Source organism: Dermacentor silvarum, chromosome 3, assembly GCF_013339745.2.
Source record: "Dermacentor silvarum isolate Dsil-2018 chromosome 3, BIME_Dsil_1.4, whole genome shotgun sequence".
Lineage (NCBI taxonomy): Eukaryota > Metazoa > Arthropoda > Arachnida > Ixodida > Ixodidae > Dermacentor > Dermacentor silvarum.
This window is the reverse complement of record NC_051156.1, coordinates 232,434,163-232,452,412: the sequence shown is the minus strand read 5'-3', so window position 1 is coordinate 232,452,412 and position 18,250 is coordinate 232,434,163. Positions and strand designations below refer to the sequence as shown.

At 47.7% G+C, this 18,250-nt stretch overlaps 1 protein-coding gene across 2 annotated transcripts in view; it reads right to left on the bottom strand.

Annotated features, from left to right (window-relative positions):
* Positions 1–7,162: 7,162 nt before the first annotated feature.
* LOC119446865 (uncharacterized) overlaps positions 7,163–18,250 on the bottom strand; it is a 136,356-nt gene continuing 125,268 nt past the window's right edge. For both annotated transcript variants that reach the window (XM_049664950.1, XM_037711441.2), the window contains exon 2: positions 7,163–11,041. In XM_049664950.1, the coding sequence (XP_049520907.1) occupies positions 9,087–11,018 (1,932 nt within the window). In that variant the 5' untranslated portion in view covers positions 11,019–11,041 and the 3' untranslated portion in view covers positions 7,163–9,086. The remainder of the gene's footprint in view (positions 11,042–18,250) is intronic.

Below are 18,250 nucleotides of genomic sequence, written 5' to 3'. Positions count from 1 at the left end.
TGCTCCTTCACCATTTCAACGTGCCATGCAGCTCGTCCTGCAAGACCTTCAACCTCATATAAGGTCGAGTCTACTTGGATGACATCCTCGTGTTTGCGTCCACCTTTGAAGACTTCTCGCCCGGCGTCACGTAGCTCAGAAACTGCATCTGCTTTGTCGCGGAACGATCAGTGCCCAGTCAGACAGCGCAGACTGCCAACCCATCTTCATGACTATGAAGTAGACTTTTGCAAGTGCTGTGCTTGTGTCCCTTGCAATATCTTTAGAGTTTGTCATTGCCTGATTTTGGCTTTAATGCATGTAGAACATTTATTGCCTTGCCTCGTCTATTGCTATTTGCCTGTCATATGCCTCTGTTTTCCTGCCTCGCCATTCATGCCTAGTATTGCCATGCATTGCCTTTTGTCCATGTCTAGCGTTTTCTCCCATTTGCCTAGCCTTAGTTGACACTTGTAATCAAAGAGGACTTTGATCATAAAAGTGGGGCCGGATGTGAGGTGCCTCCGAGACTCCCACGTCCACTTCGTCAGCCGCCCGACAGATGGCAGCACCTGTCTGGCGTTCTCCCCTGCTTTCCCGCCTTTAGCTTGGAGAGGAGACCTGAGAGAGTCTGCCCCGCTGCCATGTAGGACTGTTGTCTTGAGTCGCGCTCTCGCGCGCTAGCCCTTGTACTGTTTCATATGCCTTACCAACTTTAATAAAGACGTCGACCTGCGTCGACGTTACTGCCTTCGTGTAGAGCCTCAAGCATCTCGCCCCAGCCTCGCCCTCACATTAGTGTAGTGATACATGTCCTTGTGCATTCTCTTTCTGTTACTTTCTTTTTATATAAACAAATTAACTGACATCTACACTATCACGAACAACATTTGTTCATCATAATATTGCAAAAATTATCAGTGACGCGCTCTGGGCAGCCAATCGGATAGCTGGCCCTGTGACGTGTTATGGTCAAATTGCGTCAATTGGTCACAAAACTCAGCCGATTGGCGTGCTGCGATCGGTAGCGATGTACCTTTTTAAAGCCTTATAATAAATTACACGCTTTACGTGGAGTGCTTAGATGCGTCAATTATTGATCAGAAGGACCTACTCTTAACGACTCAGTGCGTTTGTACAAAATCGTCAAAATCGTTTCAGGGTCCCTTTAATATTGGCCATGACACCAAATACATCATCTATGCTGATGAAACTAGACTACTGTCTTCCTCTCGTCTTGATTTATTAAGGGCTGCTAATGCAGTACTAGATAAACTTCATATGCTGCCCGTTAAAACGGTCTCATTATTAACACTGCTAAAGCTAAAGCCATAGTATTCCAAGCCAAGAACAAGAACGCCAAGCTGCCTGCCGACATCACACGTAATACGGATAAAATTGAACTAGTGAGCTCAGTAAAAAGCCTATAGGGATCATTTTTGACCACGATATGTCATGGAATAGCCACATGCTATCACTGGTCACCAAACTATCACAGATAGTTCAACTGGAATTTCTTCCCTTTGGCGCCTTCCACGCAATGTAAAACTGCTTATATATAACTCCCTCTTCATTAGTCATTTGAATTATTGCTGCCGTGTCTATGGTCACAAATATAGGCCGGTTATTTCATCCTTCAGAGAAAATTTATCCGTGTGATGTGTGATGTGCCATGGGTCTCCCCAAGCGAACCTCTATTCCAAGAACTCAAACATGCACAGTTTATATAATTACAGGTTTTTCCATGCATACATTAGGGAGTATAAAGTGAATAACTTTTATATCCGTTCGATAGCTAACCTTAAACAGAATATACACAATTATCAAACACGATCTGCAGAATATTGGCATGTACCTCACCCGCGCACTAATTCCGGAAAGCTGCTTATACGCTGCCTGTCCTACTCAACACACTGATCGCAGATGATATACTGATGTTTTACATTCTTCGTTAACTTTATTTCTGCTGCTAGCGCAGGCGTTATGCTGAATACTTTGTACTGGTTGTTCACAATATTAGCTTTGCTGTTTCATCTTTGTTATCAGCACATACCTTATGATTGATCTGAGTAACGTATTCTTTCCATACTGCTGATTTTGTGATATTATGTAACCTAAGTAACTTACTATGATATATTAGCTTTTTGCGTGTGTTTGTTTCTTCTTTTTTCCTTCTTTTTGTTTCGGCTTTATTGATCAATTATGGTGTTTTACGTGCCAAAACCAGTTCTGATTATGAGGCACGCCGTAGTGGGGGACTCCGGAAATTTGGACCACCTGGGGTTCTTTAACGTGCACCTAAATCTAAGTACACGGGTGTATATTTCGGCTTTATTGTTACTCATGTACTGTTGTTCCCCCTGCTGCGGCCTTAAAACGGGTTTTAGGAATTTGTCAAGCTGCTGTATATTCAAAGGTACGTTGTTTATGGTAAATAAAGCAATTACTTACTTTACTTTTACTCACTCACTCACTCACTCACTCACTCACTCACTCACTCACTCACTCACTCACTCACTCACTCACTCACTCACTCACTCACTCACTCACTCACTCACTCACTCACTCACTCACTCACTCACTCACTCACTCACTCACTCACTCACTCACTCACTCACTCACTCACTCACTCACTCACTCACTCACTCACTCACTCACTCACTCACTCACTCACTCACTCACTCACTCACTCAACTCACTCACTCACTCACTCAACTCACTCAACTCACTCACTCACTCTTTCAGGTTGAAGTTCTCGTGCGAAGCCGACTCGAAATGTTTCGGGTTTATGTCGTCGTTTATGCCAGCTGAAGACATACGCGAACAGCGACATGTTGGGGCAAGAAGCACATGGCAAGCTCTCGGCGCAGTGTTCATGGTTGTCACGTCATCAATGGCACGTTAGAGTTTCTTTCGGAGCCGGAGTTAAGCTGGCTGTGTCCTCAAACATTGGGTTTGTGGCGTAGGAATCGAGTTGTTGGCGTCAAGGTTGCCACCGTTGTGCCGGACACGGCAGCTGCGCCGAAACTCATTTTCTCGACTTAACTAAGCGCACGTCTTCTTGCCGTGGAAATTAACGCGCAGCGTGAAGAAGCTGACAGGCGTAAGTCGACTTCGTGCTAACTTACGTGACGCCGCGTCAACTGTGTGCCCAGCCAAGCTTAAAATTTAAACCATTTTCCGCAGCGTCAAAATGTGGCTGCAAGAAAATTTGTGGCTGCCAGAAAGAAGGCAGACACATTTGCAGTAAAATAAATGAACCACACTTGGGCCCTCAAAAATACTTACAACGCACGGCCGTCCTGTCCTCTTCCTTGTGTCTTATTGTTGCGTTTATATCTATCAACTATACACACGGCCGTATGCGCAACCTATCGGTGTCACTAACGTTTTTTCCCTTACCAAATTCGGCAAATTTATGAGAATATGCCAGCTCTTCGTAAGAACGTTTGCAAAATGACCACGAATGTCAGCCTATGGTAAACATTAAGGAATGTCTACTTATGATTACCTTTTCGTTCAGGAGCGGTATACGGTTGCTCGCTTTTCTACCGCTATATCGAATCGCCACGCGCTGCTCATTCAACTATACGTTGAATAAACGAGATTCGTTGTCGGAAACTAGTGCACCTGAAACACAACGATACTAAAAAACACATCACGAACACGCGTGTCTTTTCAGACTTGACAAGTTCTGCGCAAGAGCATCATTCACACATTTCACTCAAGAAGGCAGTACGGAAAATATATTCCCCCAAGAACATGTGCTTAATTGGAGCCGTAAACTTACGCAATTGTTGTTAATAAATTTTAAAATAAGTTTCTCGCGTTAAATTGTCTGCCAGTCGCTCTTAAATGGTCTTATTGAGAGTGCATTGTGGACTATTTGCGTCCGAGATTTAGTGACTGCAGGAACTTGCTTTCTGACCCCTACGGGAGCATAGACGAGCGCTAGACCGCTAGTGGCGACGCACGCCGACAGCTACCGTGGTGTAGCAGGCCTGGTGCAAACTCAACTTGTAACCACCATTGAGCCGGCACACTCTCAAGCTGAACAAATCGTTACAGATGGCGAAACACATTGACTGCGGCGCAGCTAACACAACATAATACCTAAATTGCAGAGCACTGTCCTCCAATGCTATTGAACCCGCATATTATTCCGATAGGAATTATAAGGACACTCCAGACGCATATCTGCCGTCGCTGTCGTCGTCGCCATCGCCGTGAGGTTTCATACAATGTCCAAGGGCGATAAAATCGTCTCCGCGCGCCGCATGCTGTATGTGCAAGTGAAAGCGTGCGAGGGTGAGCCGGTGATTGCGGCTCAATCTTGCGCTCGCAAGGGAGGGAAGCGGGAAGGAAGTGCGCCGTCTTCCAGTCGCGTGCAACGCTCTGGAGTTCTAGGCGCGCTCGCCCGCCTTGAACGCCACCTGCGGCGGGGACAGAGTCCGCCCTTCGCGACTTTGTTCGCGTTGATGGCAGCACGAAATTCGCCTGCGGCGGCTGACGCGCTTGCTCACTCGAGCGTTTTGACAGCAAATTTCCTCGGCAATCGAGTGAGATGTTTGCTTGTGCGCGCTTGACACCATGCTTGTTAATTTAGTTAGTATGCCTACGTTTACAAGTTTATACGGCCAATAAAACTACTATCCTTACTTCCTATTGGGTGCGACGACTTATGGAGTCGCCATCTGTCGGAAGCGCCTCGCTTGCGTAGAATGAGGGATAACGCGGCGCGCTCCTACTAGGTTTGGCTGTCTGCGCTCAATAAAAACACCACGCGGGAGCCTTACTGGCCATTTCTGGAAGTACTCTCCAAATGAGGGAAGTTCCTTACTTTCAAAGTAATAATATTGGGCAAACAGAAAAAAAATATTTATTAAATTATGGGGTTTTACGTGCCAAAACCACGATCTGATTATGAGGCACGCCGTAGTGGGGGACTCCGGAAATTTGGGCCACCAGAGGTTCTTTAACGTGCACCTAAAATCTAAGTACACGGGTGTTATCGCATTTCGGCCCTATCGAAATGCGGCCGCCGTGGCCGGGATTCGATCCCGCGACCTCGTGCTCAGCAGCCCAACACCATAGCCACTGAGCAACCACGGCGGGTGGTAAACAGAAAGCGCAGAATAGTTTACAGGCGCTATCTGTTTACCGAATACGTAGAGTGAACGCCCACTGCACGCGGTCGCCGTGATGGAGTCCCCCGAACCAGCTTCTTGCGTGAAAGGTAGGCAATCGCTGAGAGCAGACTATGTGAAATGTGTTCTTATAGTGTGCTGTCTGTATAAGCAAATGAATCATAACAGAATGAAGCCTCAATGCAGCGATCGCACGGGTTCTCGGTGACCGACTGCGCGTCTGCATGCATGTGCGCGCACAGCGTCGCGCTTTCGCTGCGAGCGCGTGAGGCCGCAGCATATGAACATTTGACAACAAGCAACCATTGTTGCGTCGACACTATCAGAACTGCCCAAAAACAATTTCGTTATAACTAGGGACTTCGGACGCTATATACGGCGACTCGTGAAGTGCCATCGTGACGATTCAATAATTTTTTCGTTCCTTTCAAACTCTTGGACGTTTCACTATTGTTATTTCTCAAGTTGCATCGCACTGTATGTTCATCGGACTTCTCAGCGAGAAATTTACCGCTGCTTCTTTTTTTAATCCAGTAAATCCATTGTTTGGTGCTAACACAAACATGAGCATATGCCATGCCTTTTTTTATGTGTTTCTTACCGCTTAATCAAACATCGCCACTTAATCAGAACCGTAGCGCAGGTGGGACTATCGTTTTCAGGTCGCTTCGCGCTTCCGAAGTAGACGACGCGGCAGCTGTGTCCATGAGATCCCTCATACCACGTCACGCCGACGCTGGCGCCAGCTTTTCCAGTGGTGGAGCTCGCCCCCAATTGCTGCCCACTATAATGTGCTGCAGACGAAACGGCTACTTTTTTTCCGCTAGAGGAGCCGTGAAGAGCACAATAAGCAACAGACTTTCTACGACATTTAACATAGAGTTTTCTCTTAGATTAACAAGAGCACACAGTTATTATTCCTAATTATATTGCCACTTAGTGCGTAGCCGAATTTTCTCGACTGGTGTTTCTAAATGTTGAACGACGAAGAACAGGACATAGTCAACACGCCAGCTGGAGACTTCGTGCCCATCAAGTAAAGCTGTTGTTTTGCCCCCGTGCGCGACAAACTGGTGGAGGTGCGGGTTAGGCCTATGCACCAAACCAAACCGCTCGGAGCCCCACGGTAATACCACAAATGAGGCAATGCAATGTGATATGGGTTGGGCCTCTTTTCAAGTCAGAGAAGCACAGAGCAAAATTAGTTTTGAAGAAATGCCGAGAAACATGGATGAAAATAAATGGGCGGCTAAAGAGCACAAGTATCTGTACCTGAAAAGCGTGGACACAGAATGGAGAAAGAGGTCAAGATAGTTGGCGACCAAATGAATTAAAAAAAGTGAATTGGATGCAAAGAATGGAAACAAAAAAGATCATGGAGATTTACAAGATTCAGAAGAAAGAAATTCGAAGGGAAAATGTGTACGATAAGACAAAGGGCAGTCCCTTGCTATTTGAGGCTCGAGCCAGTTGCATAAGAACCAAAACACACCGGAGCAAATATTCGGAACTAGATGAGGCATGTGTATGCTGCAGTAAAGACTCATTACATCCTAATGGAATGCGAAGGGATTCACCCAGGGAGAACCGTAGGTAACGTACAACTTCGAGAAGCGCTTGGGTTTTGAAGTGGAGGGAAACATCAACAGATCAGCCGCAGAGATAAGCAACAGACGATTAGAGTACTGGTGGAAAAAAAGCAGGGAAGTGATTGATACGACCTGATCTTTTAAAATCATAGGTAGCGGTACATGGTAGATAAAAAAAAAAACATAAGTGAGAGGTATAAAAAAATGCTAGATAACGAACATGCATAGTATATCTGATTAAATAAGTAGGCTAGGTAACGATTTGTCACCGCCCCGTTTCAAAGGGGATGCCATTAAATCATCATCATCAATGTCAGAATTTTGCAGGAGGACTTGTTGCTGGGCTGGTTGGTGTTTACTTAATTGTAGCAATTACAAAAAGACGCACGTGGTCACAGGTGCCAGCTATATAGTATTCGAAAGACAAGGAGATACAGCGCATAGGTTGTTCCCAACGCGCAGGCGCACCAGCCACCTCGGGCAGACTACAGAGGGCGATTAACAGAACTAGCAAGATCATTTCAAAGATCTGAGGACAGTATGGTTCACGTTGCAAAACAACAACAACAACAACAACAACAACAACAACAACAACAACAACAACAACAACAACAACAACAACAACAACAACAACAACAACAACAACAACAAGTCTGACTTCCACACGCGCTACTTTATTTAATGTAAAACTTTTCCCAATAGCTCACGTGCCGTTTTGCATTTGCTTCTGCGCAGGATTGTCACATCATCGAATGAGGCACACCAGCGAATGACGCAAGAGCCGGTGACCGCAGTGGCCAAAAAAGGCCGGAAGTCGTGCCTTAGAACGGCACGTGAGCAAAACGCGCTATAGTGCCGAGGGGCAGGTGATGTGCGCAGTATTGGATAGACTTCGCTATCGTCCACTATCAGAGCAGAAAGTCGTAGGCCAGTTTTCTTCAAATAACCGCGTGCAAAAGGTTCTACCTGCGCTGCTCAAGTTCCCGAGGGCCTCCATAACAGACATGTCGGCCATCGCTGGATTGTGTACAAGCGGTTCACTTCACTTGTGCTTCTCCCTATTAAAGCGAACATGTTTTAGTGGACGCTCCGGTTCTTCCCTGGTCGCTATTGCCGAATAGGCGCATGCCTCGCATCGCGTAGCATGCGAGACCACGTTCGTGCTACAACTTCTATAGCTTTCTATTAGGTCACGAACGCAGAAAAAAAAAAGAATGATAGTCAGCCCTGGCTTTCGCGTCGTATTGGCATAAACCTGACCCCATCCTTCGACAATCACCTTCGTCCTCGTCACGACACTGCGTCATCTCAGTGTGCATTCGCATGCGGTTTCGGCTTAGTTTGTGAACGATGTAGCGCGTAAACACAATTATGGCATAGCATTAAAGTTGTGGTCGCAACGGTGCGTAAACATTGCATGAGATGACAATATAGACAATTGTACGCATAGCATTTAGTTTTAAGGCACTTAATTGTAACCGCTTCAGGAAGGCTTCGATTCCAACAAGCGCGTTGAACCTGCAATATTTTTTTTCTCTTTCTAACTCCCTCACTCTTCGTTTCTTTCTTTTTTTGTCCCCTCCCCCCCGTCTATAGAGTAGCCAACCAGAACTGTTTCTCGTTAATCTTCCTGTCTTTCTACACATCCTTTCGTTCTCTCTTTTGGATTGCAGTTTTCTGCTATCGTGAAAAGAAATTATGATACTGTAGAGTTGAAATGTATACACCACACAAAATGAGTGGACAATGCCTTCTTCTATGTCGTTGGCGCAGTTGTAAAGCTGTAATAGCGTTTATAGCAACCTATTAAACATTATTGCGCATTGAACGCCACGAATGTGCTGTGCGCTATTTGCTACAATTTATTCGGAGATTCTCGTCGCTGTGAAATGTGAAGCCAGATTCGGCATCACGCAAGCGTGCTAATTATATCTGGGACAAATTTTCTTTCTCTCCCGGGGAAACAATTTAGCCATGGGACAAATACAGTGAGCGACTCACAGCTGGGTTACCTGCTGCAGGCCTCACACCATGGCTCTCGTAGAAACGCCGCTTCTGAAGTACTAAATACGATTGATGAGAGCTGACATGCACAGGAAACGACGCAACGATTGCCACTTTTAGAGCACCATTCACCACTCCAACTGTCGCGAATGGTTGAATAATTCCTGACTCTGTGCATGCGCCGAGAAATGCACATGAGTGTCGTATGTCATAACGCAGGCCTGTATCATCAAGCGGCGACAGCGCCTATCAGAGGTTGTTCTCGCCGAACGAATCAAGGGCGTGCACAGAAAGGGCCGCGGTCTCCACTGCATCCTCCATGGGTCACCTTTCTGTATCGAACCATTCTCGAGCGGCGGTGGTGCGCCTACTTGCAGTAGCAGTACTTCTCCCAGCGGCTACCGCGCGCGCAATGTGAGTGCGAGCTGTACCAGTCGAGCCGGTCGGCCTGCTGCACCAGGGAGAAGGTGGATGCCTTCCAGTCGACGGAGTGGCGCACAGTGGCCTCGAATAGCGCGCCGCCAGGCTCCGCGGAGAGCTTGACCCAGTAGTTGCTGTCCGTGGTGTTCCCGGCCGCGGCCGCGCCACGCGGGTAGAAGTGGATGGCGAGCACCGACTTGAGCGCCCACGGGGCACATTTGCCCTTCAGCTGTTGGCCGACGAGCATGTTGACGCTGGCGACCACGAAGCGCGCCACCTTCAGGGACAGCGGGTGGTTCACTGGAAACGCCTCGGTCTCCACGCACGCGCAGAACTGAGCCGGCACCGAAGCATCGGCGCAGGTCCTCGTCACGGGCAGCTCGTGCAAGAGGCTCTGGCCGTGCTTGGTCACCGTCCTTGGCATCCCGGATTCGAGAAGCTGCAGCAGCGTGGCGTGCATGTCGAAATGCGTCGCGAGCCGCCTCTGGTTCAACTCGAGTGCGGCAGCGAAGCGCGGGTTCTGCTGCAGGAACCAGGCCGGAAATACGAGGAACGCGTACGGCAAGCTGTCTTCGAACCGCCCGATGTACGTCTGCCGCAGCGATCCGAACCTGAGGCCGTGATCGCTCATGAAGGCGAGCACCGTGTTGTTGAGGATGCCGCTGTCGTGGAGCTTGCCCAGGGCGGCCCTCAGCGGGGCGTCGCAGTGGCCGGCCATGTTCAGGTGGTCGTGGGCCAGCTCGCTCATCCAGAAGTACGCGAAGAAGGGTCGCTTGTCGAGCGCCGTGAGCAGGCCCAGCATGTAGTCCAGGTAGAGCTCGAGTGGCGGCCTCGGTCCGAGGCAGTACGAGTTCTTCTTGAGTTTCGACTTGTCGATCGCCATTACTGCGTGGCGTGTGTAGTAGTCGGTGGGCGCGTGCTTCAATCCGTCGCCCACGTAACTGTAAAGGCCGTACTTGGGCTGTTCTTCGTGGAACACTGTGCGGTAGCCCTTTTTCGCGTACCGCTTCCACAAAAAGTCGAGCGCATCGAAGAACTTTCCTCCCGTCGCGTTCCTTGCTTCGTTCCCGCTCAGCCCGGTCAGGAGGGGCGTCTGGTTCGGATAAGAATTGAGGCCCACCTTGTTGTAGCCCGTCAGCTCGTAGCCCTTGAGCACAAAGCGCACGTAGTTGCCGGTCTCGTTCAAGTGCCGGTTGAAATTGAGCCGAGACACAGAGTCGAGCCCCAGGACGAGGATGTTGAGTCCACTCCCTTTGTCTCCGGCCTCGTGCCGTGCCTGTTCGCAGCGCTCTTCGACGTCCTTCTTGAGCAGCGGCAACAGCAGGTACTCCTCGTGGAACAGGCTGCCCCTGTAGCACTGGATGTGCACGAACTCGGCTCTCAGCGGTTCCCCAAAGACGAGGTCCACTTCGGGCTTGAAGAAGAACGCGTCGTCTGGCACGCGAACGGACTCGTTTCGGTATATCTCGATGTAAGTGCATCGTACGTCCTTCGGTTTGCACTTGAAGGTGGTCAGGAGCGATGGCTCGTCGATCACGGGCGTGGTCCCGTTGACGAGCCGAATGAACGATGGCTTGCCCTTGCAACTGTATCGACCCACTTTCTTGTAATATTTGCGTACGCTCTCGTCGAAAGGGTCAAAGTTTGGTATCTTGCAGCCGGGAGTGTCCACGATGTATCGCTCCCTCTTCGGCCCAGCCAGTGTAGGTACCGTGGTTGTACCGTCATCCGTGGGTCGTGGGACTGTCGGGCTCACCGAGCTGGCTCGAGTGGAATATGTGACATCGATCACGACTCGCTTATGGATGCAGTAGTAGCCGCCAAGGACAAGGAATCCCAGGAGCAAAGCTCGGACGGTAGGTCTTTCCGGTCTGATCATTTAACTGCGGCCACGCATGGGACCTGCACCAAAACACGCCTGTTCATTAGAAAAGAATGTACACCCGGGTCATCACTTATAACTAAAATCTACAAGCGCACAGTCGGTGCGCCATTCAGTGATAGCGTCACCTGCTCTACTGGCGAGGTTATGCGCATGCACCTGTTGTGCTGGTTATTAAGCATGGCCAGCGTGGAGAAGCAAACTGCGAGTTCACGGGTTGTTATAGCAGCCACATATACTGTACAGCCTTCCAGTGTTTCATCAAAGGTTGATGTCTGTACCAATGTCTGAAGAAAAATAAATTTGTCCGGCCTTAATATTGAAGATATAAACACATTCTTCGTAAACAGTTAATTTGCATTTAGTGTACTGACAAAAACAGAAACATAAGCATTCTAAAAAAATAGTATCACAGCCTAGATGCTTTAGTCACAATAAGAAAGACTGGACAGAAGAAGAAAGGCAGCCTTCGCCTCGGAACTCGTTCGCTGCGGCAGCAGCATTCTCCCGCATTATTTTCTCTTTCTTTCACTGCAGACTGGGCTCACCCACTGCGGCGGAATGCACAAGAAGCCAGCGGTTACAAGGGTTATTGCGATTATTGATGGGTGCGGTCGTAGAGTACATTGTGTTAAGTCTGGCAGACAGGCAAAGAACTTTATTCACTATAGTTCCTGAGAAGCCCTGCCCTAGGGCAGAGCTGCGGGCCGCTCCCACGTGGGGACGGGTAGGCCGAGCCTAGCCGCCGCATCGTGGGCTCTCTATAAGCCTGAAAAAAAATTATTTTAATATCTAATTATTAATCATACAATATTCGATACTAGAGAATGAAATGTGTTCAAAAATACGTTGCAACTTTTACCATCGTTCTTATGCAGACAACTTCCATTTTCTGTAGCATGGTAATCGCTTTTTGGGGAAGTAGAAATTAATGGACACACTTCCGCGCCCTCAAGCTCCCGGTGTCTAAGTTAGATTTATTTCGTCCAAATTTATAGCCTTCCGGAAGCTTATGTTACGCAGCTAATTTGCCAAATGCCTATGTATTTTAGTCGGACAAAATTGGTGCATCATGTTCCTTTTCTTTTCCCGCAGCAACTATTTCTTTTATTTTACATTCTCTAGTAGCTTGACCTGCAGGGACGGGCCCCACTGTATGTTGTACTTTATTCTTTGAGATTTGTCATCTCGCTCTTGCTTTCCTCCTTCCTCCCCTCCTTCCTATCTTTCCTTCTATGTTTCTCTCGTCCTTTCCGAAGAGTAGGCAGGCGTTGTGCCCCTTCTGGTGGCAGTTGCCAGCCTTGCTTCTCGCTTTCTCTTTCCTATGTATATGTTTTCAAATCAAATAATAATAATAATTCTTGTGTGTGTTCTTATGGTGAGGTTACTTTGTGGTCAGAGTCACCTGCTGCGTTGCGAGAAGTTTTGTAAAACAGTCATCTTTTCTGTTTCCATCATTCGTCGGGCAATCTCCGCATTACCTACCTGGCCGACGTATGGACAGCTCGGCATTTGAGATGGCTTTTAAATTTGAAGTTTCCTTACAGCATTGTCGAAATTTGGTGTTTTTGTAAATCAAGGTTTAAGCCGCTCGTTATGATGTAGTTGCTGTGCTAAAATCTTCTTGCTTTTAAGGCCCGATAAGTCATTTTGATGGCACCGGCTAGAGGTTAATCTACTTTGAAGCCAGAAGTTCTTCTCAGCTAATGCCACGAGCGAAATGAGGCAGTGCCAGATTTCAGTGAAAATCTCTTTTCTTCCCATGCAGCGCCGCTGTATCCGACACTTGGTGGCTGTAATTCATGTGAGCAATTATAAAAAAAAAAAAAAACCGGCAGATACCACGCCCTGTGGGAATCGATGTTATGCAAAGCCGAGGGCGGATAGCCTACCAAGTTAACGAAACGACCATGAGGGCACGAAGACGTAGGTGGCTCTATCATGACCTACGTGACACGCATGTCAAGACATTCATGTCATGAGTCCTCAGGAGTCCATTTAGCTACACCTAAGAGTCCTTAGGGCGAAAGCCTTAGTCATGCTCATGACTATGACTTCGACCATCAACCTTTAGTGTTTTCTTCGCTTAGTGCCCAAGTCCGAACCGATTCCAATGGTTTTTGAGTGTTAATCTTTTTTCGCTGAGTCATTGTCATTTTTGCTGAGTCATGCTCATGATTATTACTTCTACCAGCATCCTGTAGTGTTTCCTTCACTTAGTACCCACGTCCGAAACCATTTCAGTGGTTTTTGAGTGTTAACCTTTTTCGCTGAGTCATTGTCATTTTGCTGAGTCATGCTCATGACTATGACTTCTACCAGCCTCCTGTAGTGTTTCCTTTACTTAGTACCCACGTCCGAACCCATTTCAGCGGTTTTTGAGTGTTAATCTTTTTTTCGCTGAGTCATTGTCATTTTTGCTGAGTCAGGCTCATGACTATGATTTCTACCATCGTCCTTTAGTGTTTCCTTCACTTAGTGCCCACGTCCGAACCCATTCCAGTGGTTGTTGAATGTTAATCTTTTTTCGATGAGTCATTGTCATGACCTACATGACACGCATGCCATGATATTCATGTCATGACATATCATTTGTGTTCGTCATATACTCTTGTCATAGTACGTCAACTTTGGTACATACCAAGTTAACGAAACAACCATGAGAGCACAAAGTCGTAGGCCGCTAGATAGATAGATACGGTCAAAGTAGCAAATGTTCGCCAAGAAATGCTTCGCATTTAAAAAATCTGGCGTAAACGTTGCGACATCATTGTTGGTAGGGACGCAATCGATGCTTTCTTCGTGGTTTTCAACCAATCGCCTGATTCTGCACAATCATTTATTATTGCGATAGCAATTATATGGACACTTCAACCGGATATCTGCCGGCGGCGTCGCCGTCGCCGTCGCCGTGAGGTTCCGTAAAGATTCCAAGGGCGATAAAATCGTCTCCGCGCGCCGTATGCACGAGCGAAAGCGCGCGGGGGACGCGCGCGCTATCACGGAGGGCGAACTCCCCCCGCGCGCTATCACGGAGAGCGAACGCACGGCGGAAAGCAAACGTGACCGTCGCGCGAAAGGCCGTGGGGGTATGGGAGGGAGGGAGGCGGGGCGGCGCTGTGCTCCGGCACCAAAGGCGTATCTTGCCACTCAATTTCCCACGCGAAAGCAAGAAAGCGGGAAGGCAGCGCGGGAAGGAGGGGGGCAGCTTCTCCTCTGCCAACAACTTCTCTGCACAACTCCTCTGCACTTTGCCCTGCGTTGGCGGTCGCCCGCACCGTCTCTTATCTCCACACGGCTCTGACCTTTGTATGCGCTGTGCATTCGCCGCTCAGTTTCCGTTGAAGCGATAGACCGCGCGAGCCTTCGCCCGCTGTGGCGGCTGCGCTTGCTGCCAGCGTTCTGACAGTCGTTGTCTGCGGTTATTCAGTGTGATCTATTCATGTTTGCGTGTGCACGCTGACACCACGATTGTTAATTCAGTTAGTAAGCGAATGTGTCCAAGTTTATGCAGCCGATAAAACCACTATCCCTACTCCGAATAGCTCTCTACTAATTTGTTATCGCAATCGATGCTTCGACTTTCGGTCGAAACTGCGACATTTTTATTAAGGCGAAAGCCTTATATGTCTCATGGTGAGGTCTCTGTTTCAAAGCCGTTTCAAAACCGCGTCGTCGAAACGAAATGGTCCATTTAGAATAAGGGGCTATAATGTGCACAAAACCGCGATTAAGGGTGTAATAATGATTAAATAAGTAAACTGAATTGATAATGGATATACAGAGAGGTGAATGAGGTGAATTAAGAGTGAATTCATGGTTAATTAAAGGGGTTTAGTTGGGTGATAGGAGTCAAACGAAAGGTAATGATGAGATAGACTGAACTAAGACAATGAATAGTAAATGAGAGTGAACTAAGAGTGAATTAAGGTGTATTAAGTGGTGATAGGATGAATCCAGAGTGATGAAGACTAGCAATTTGGAGTAATAGAGCAAACCAAGTGTGATGGAAGCAAAACCGAGATGATAGAGTGAATGAAGGTGAAACAGGCACTGATAGGGTGAATCAAGAGTGAATCAAGTGTGAATGAGTGAATGAAGGGGTTATCGAGTGGGGGAGTGACTAGCAAAACCTGTATGTGAGATTTGAGGGTCCATGTCAGAGTGACTCAGTAAAGAAAAGTACTGAGTCACGGCTCGAGTTTGGTGAATCATAGGAAGGGTGACTTGCAAAAAAAACATGATTTTTTGTCAAAAATGACTAAATTTTGGTTTCATGGTGATGATGACTCAGCAAAAAAAGTGGTCATGATGTTATTGAGTTAGCGGCGCTCGGACTTTCGCCTTCAAGTTGTCTTAGTTGTAGCAAAGGGACCCCTCGTAATTATGGCGATATATCGTTAATATGGGCACTTGAAGCGAAGTTTCGTCGTCGCCGTGAGGTTCCGTATCAAGTCCAAGTGCGATAAGATCGCGGCCATAAACTGTAGGTGCAGGGCAAAGCCGAGAGCGGTGATTGCTTTTTCGCCCGCGCAAGGGAGAAATGCGGGGAGGATGCGCGCCAACCTTTCGCGCGCGCAGTCGGGGAGAGGTGTGCGTCCACACTCAGGCCGCGGCTGCGCATGGCGCGGCTGAGTGCGGCCGCACATCTTGGAGGCAATTCGTGGTGGGTTCGGAGGCTAGCCTACCATAGCTAGCTATCAGATGGCTTCGTGTCTAGTTTGGGTGGAAGCAGCACGCAGGGGCTCATCGCTGCTGCCGCTCTTCATCACGCCATGGAGCGTTCTGACAACGAGTGTCCGCGGTCATCGAGTGAGATGTGTTAATATTTGCCTGTGCGCGCGTGACACCATAATTGTTAATTTAGCTAGTAAGCGAGTATTTACAGCACTTCCTACAGCTGATAGAACTACTATCCTTACTTTGCATAACTGTCTAATAATTTGGTATCGCAATCGATGCTTCGCCGTCGGGCGCCACTGCGACATTTTCTTTAGTGAACTTTAATTTCTCTTTTATAGTTTGTCATTTCTACAATTTTTAGAATGAAAATATGCATATAATTTCTCCTATTCCCGAGTTGCCATTTGTTGGCTTCACATGGTTGTAGCTAACAAATTAACATGGCCCCTCATTCCCCTTATTCTCGTTCATTGCATAGCGAGGGTCTCTACTTCGATGCCTTCAGGTTGAGCATACCAGGGCTTATTGGTCAGCTGCTCGCTCCTAAAGTTCACGTACTTCGCGACGCCATCGGCCAAATGATGTTTTACACCTGCCAACAGGGCCTTGAGTTGAGTGGCACTGACTAACCCTGCTCAGGCAATATCTTCTACACGCCCGTAAATAACCAAGTAAGTGGGCGTGTGAATAGCCAGCGCAGTAGCGCAATTGGTAGTGTCATGCGGAGGCTGCGTGTTCGGTTTCCCACCGGCAGCAAGTTCTTGTTTCATATCCATCCATTTCCCTTTATCTTATAATCAACATACTGCAATTAAAATCTGCAAATATACAGGGTGTTTCAGCGAACACTTTCAAAATTTATTTAAGGTTGCCTGTGGCAGATAGCCCAATTCTAGTTAATGAGCTGGTCTACTCGAAGAGGCGGACATCACTTGCACAAAAAATTGAAATGCATAATCGACTGATTAACAAAATTTTGCTAATTAAGTTTTTACCTAATTACCTGATGGCCCATATTGCAATATACAAATTGTAACCGTGGAGTTCGCAAGGCGGATTCACTTAGAATTAATTGTCAGGATGACACCAGTTTCGAGATATTAATTCCCGAACTTTACGGAGAAATACATTGACGTTCGAGTTAATTTTGTGCTTCAATGCAAAAACCGATGTTTTGTTAAGAAACTAACTGGAACGCCAATGCACTTCTCCGCAAAGTTCGGGAATTAATATATCGAAACTGGTGTCATCCCGAGAATTCGTTCCAAGTGGATCCGCCTTGCGAACTCCACGGCTACAATTTGTAAATTGCAATATGGGCCATCAGGTAATTAGTTAAAAACTTAATTAGTGAATTTCTGTTAATTATTCGATTATGCATTTAAATTTCTTGTGCAAGTAATGTCCGCCTCATCGAGTAGACCAGCTCATGAACTAGAATTGTGCTATCTGCCACAGGCAACTATTAAATATTTTTGAAAGTGTTCGCTGAAACACCCTGTATTATTCTATGCTAGGCTTCAATATCTGGTGGCTCATATGGTTGTAAGCATATATATATATTGTAGCGAAGAGAGACGCTAGTGGGTCCAGCGCTTTGGCTCGCAACGGCGCTCGTGCTTGAAAGCTGTGGCTCGTTTGACTGTCGACGATGCGCTGCTCCGATCTCTAATAAACCCTGTACAATTGGTGGAGCGTGCTGCGCCCTCAAAACCTGCAACCTGGGACTTCGATCCCGCACCGTACCTTCGACCATGCCTGAAGAAGCCTCCCAACAAGTGCCTCCCCCTGCACCGGCACCGTGCTCTGGTGTGCCTCGCCACAGGGACCCTGCCATCTTCACAGGCGCTGATGACACCGACGTTGAGGATTGGCTAACGACCTACGAGCGGGTAAGCGCCCACAATAAATGGGACGAGACAGCTAAGCTCAGCAACGTGCTCTTCTACCTCGCCGGTGTGGCCAGCTTATGGTACAACAACCATATGAAACCGATTTTCGGACGTGGTCAGACTTCAACACATCTTTTGTGGATGTTTTTGGTCGCCCTGCTGTTTGTATGCTGCGCGCCGAACAGCGTTTGCGGGAACGAGCTCAGCAAGTCGGTGAATCATTCACAAGCTACATCGAAGACATCCTGGACTTATGCAGGAAAGTGAACGCGACCATGTCGGAGTCTGATAAGATCAGGAATGTTATGAAAGGCATAGAAGACGATGCCTTCAACATGCTGCTTGTCAAAAATCCTCGGACTGTGGCAGAGATCATTACACTGTGGCAAAGTTACGAGGAGCTACGCAGGCAGCAGTCATCGTCCCGTCGCCCTACATCGCGCGATGAACACCTCGCTGGCTTGACGGCCATTTCTGATCCGTCAGCGTAGATGGAAGAAATGAAGGCTTTCGTGCGCGAGGAAATTGCACGCCAGCTCTCCTTGATGGCCTTTGCACAACCGCCACCGATACAAGAGCCAACGTCAAGTTTTGAGCCCCCGCTCCGCCGCGCCATTGCGCACGAACTCAATGAGATTATGCCTGAGCGCCATC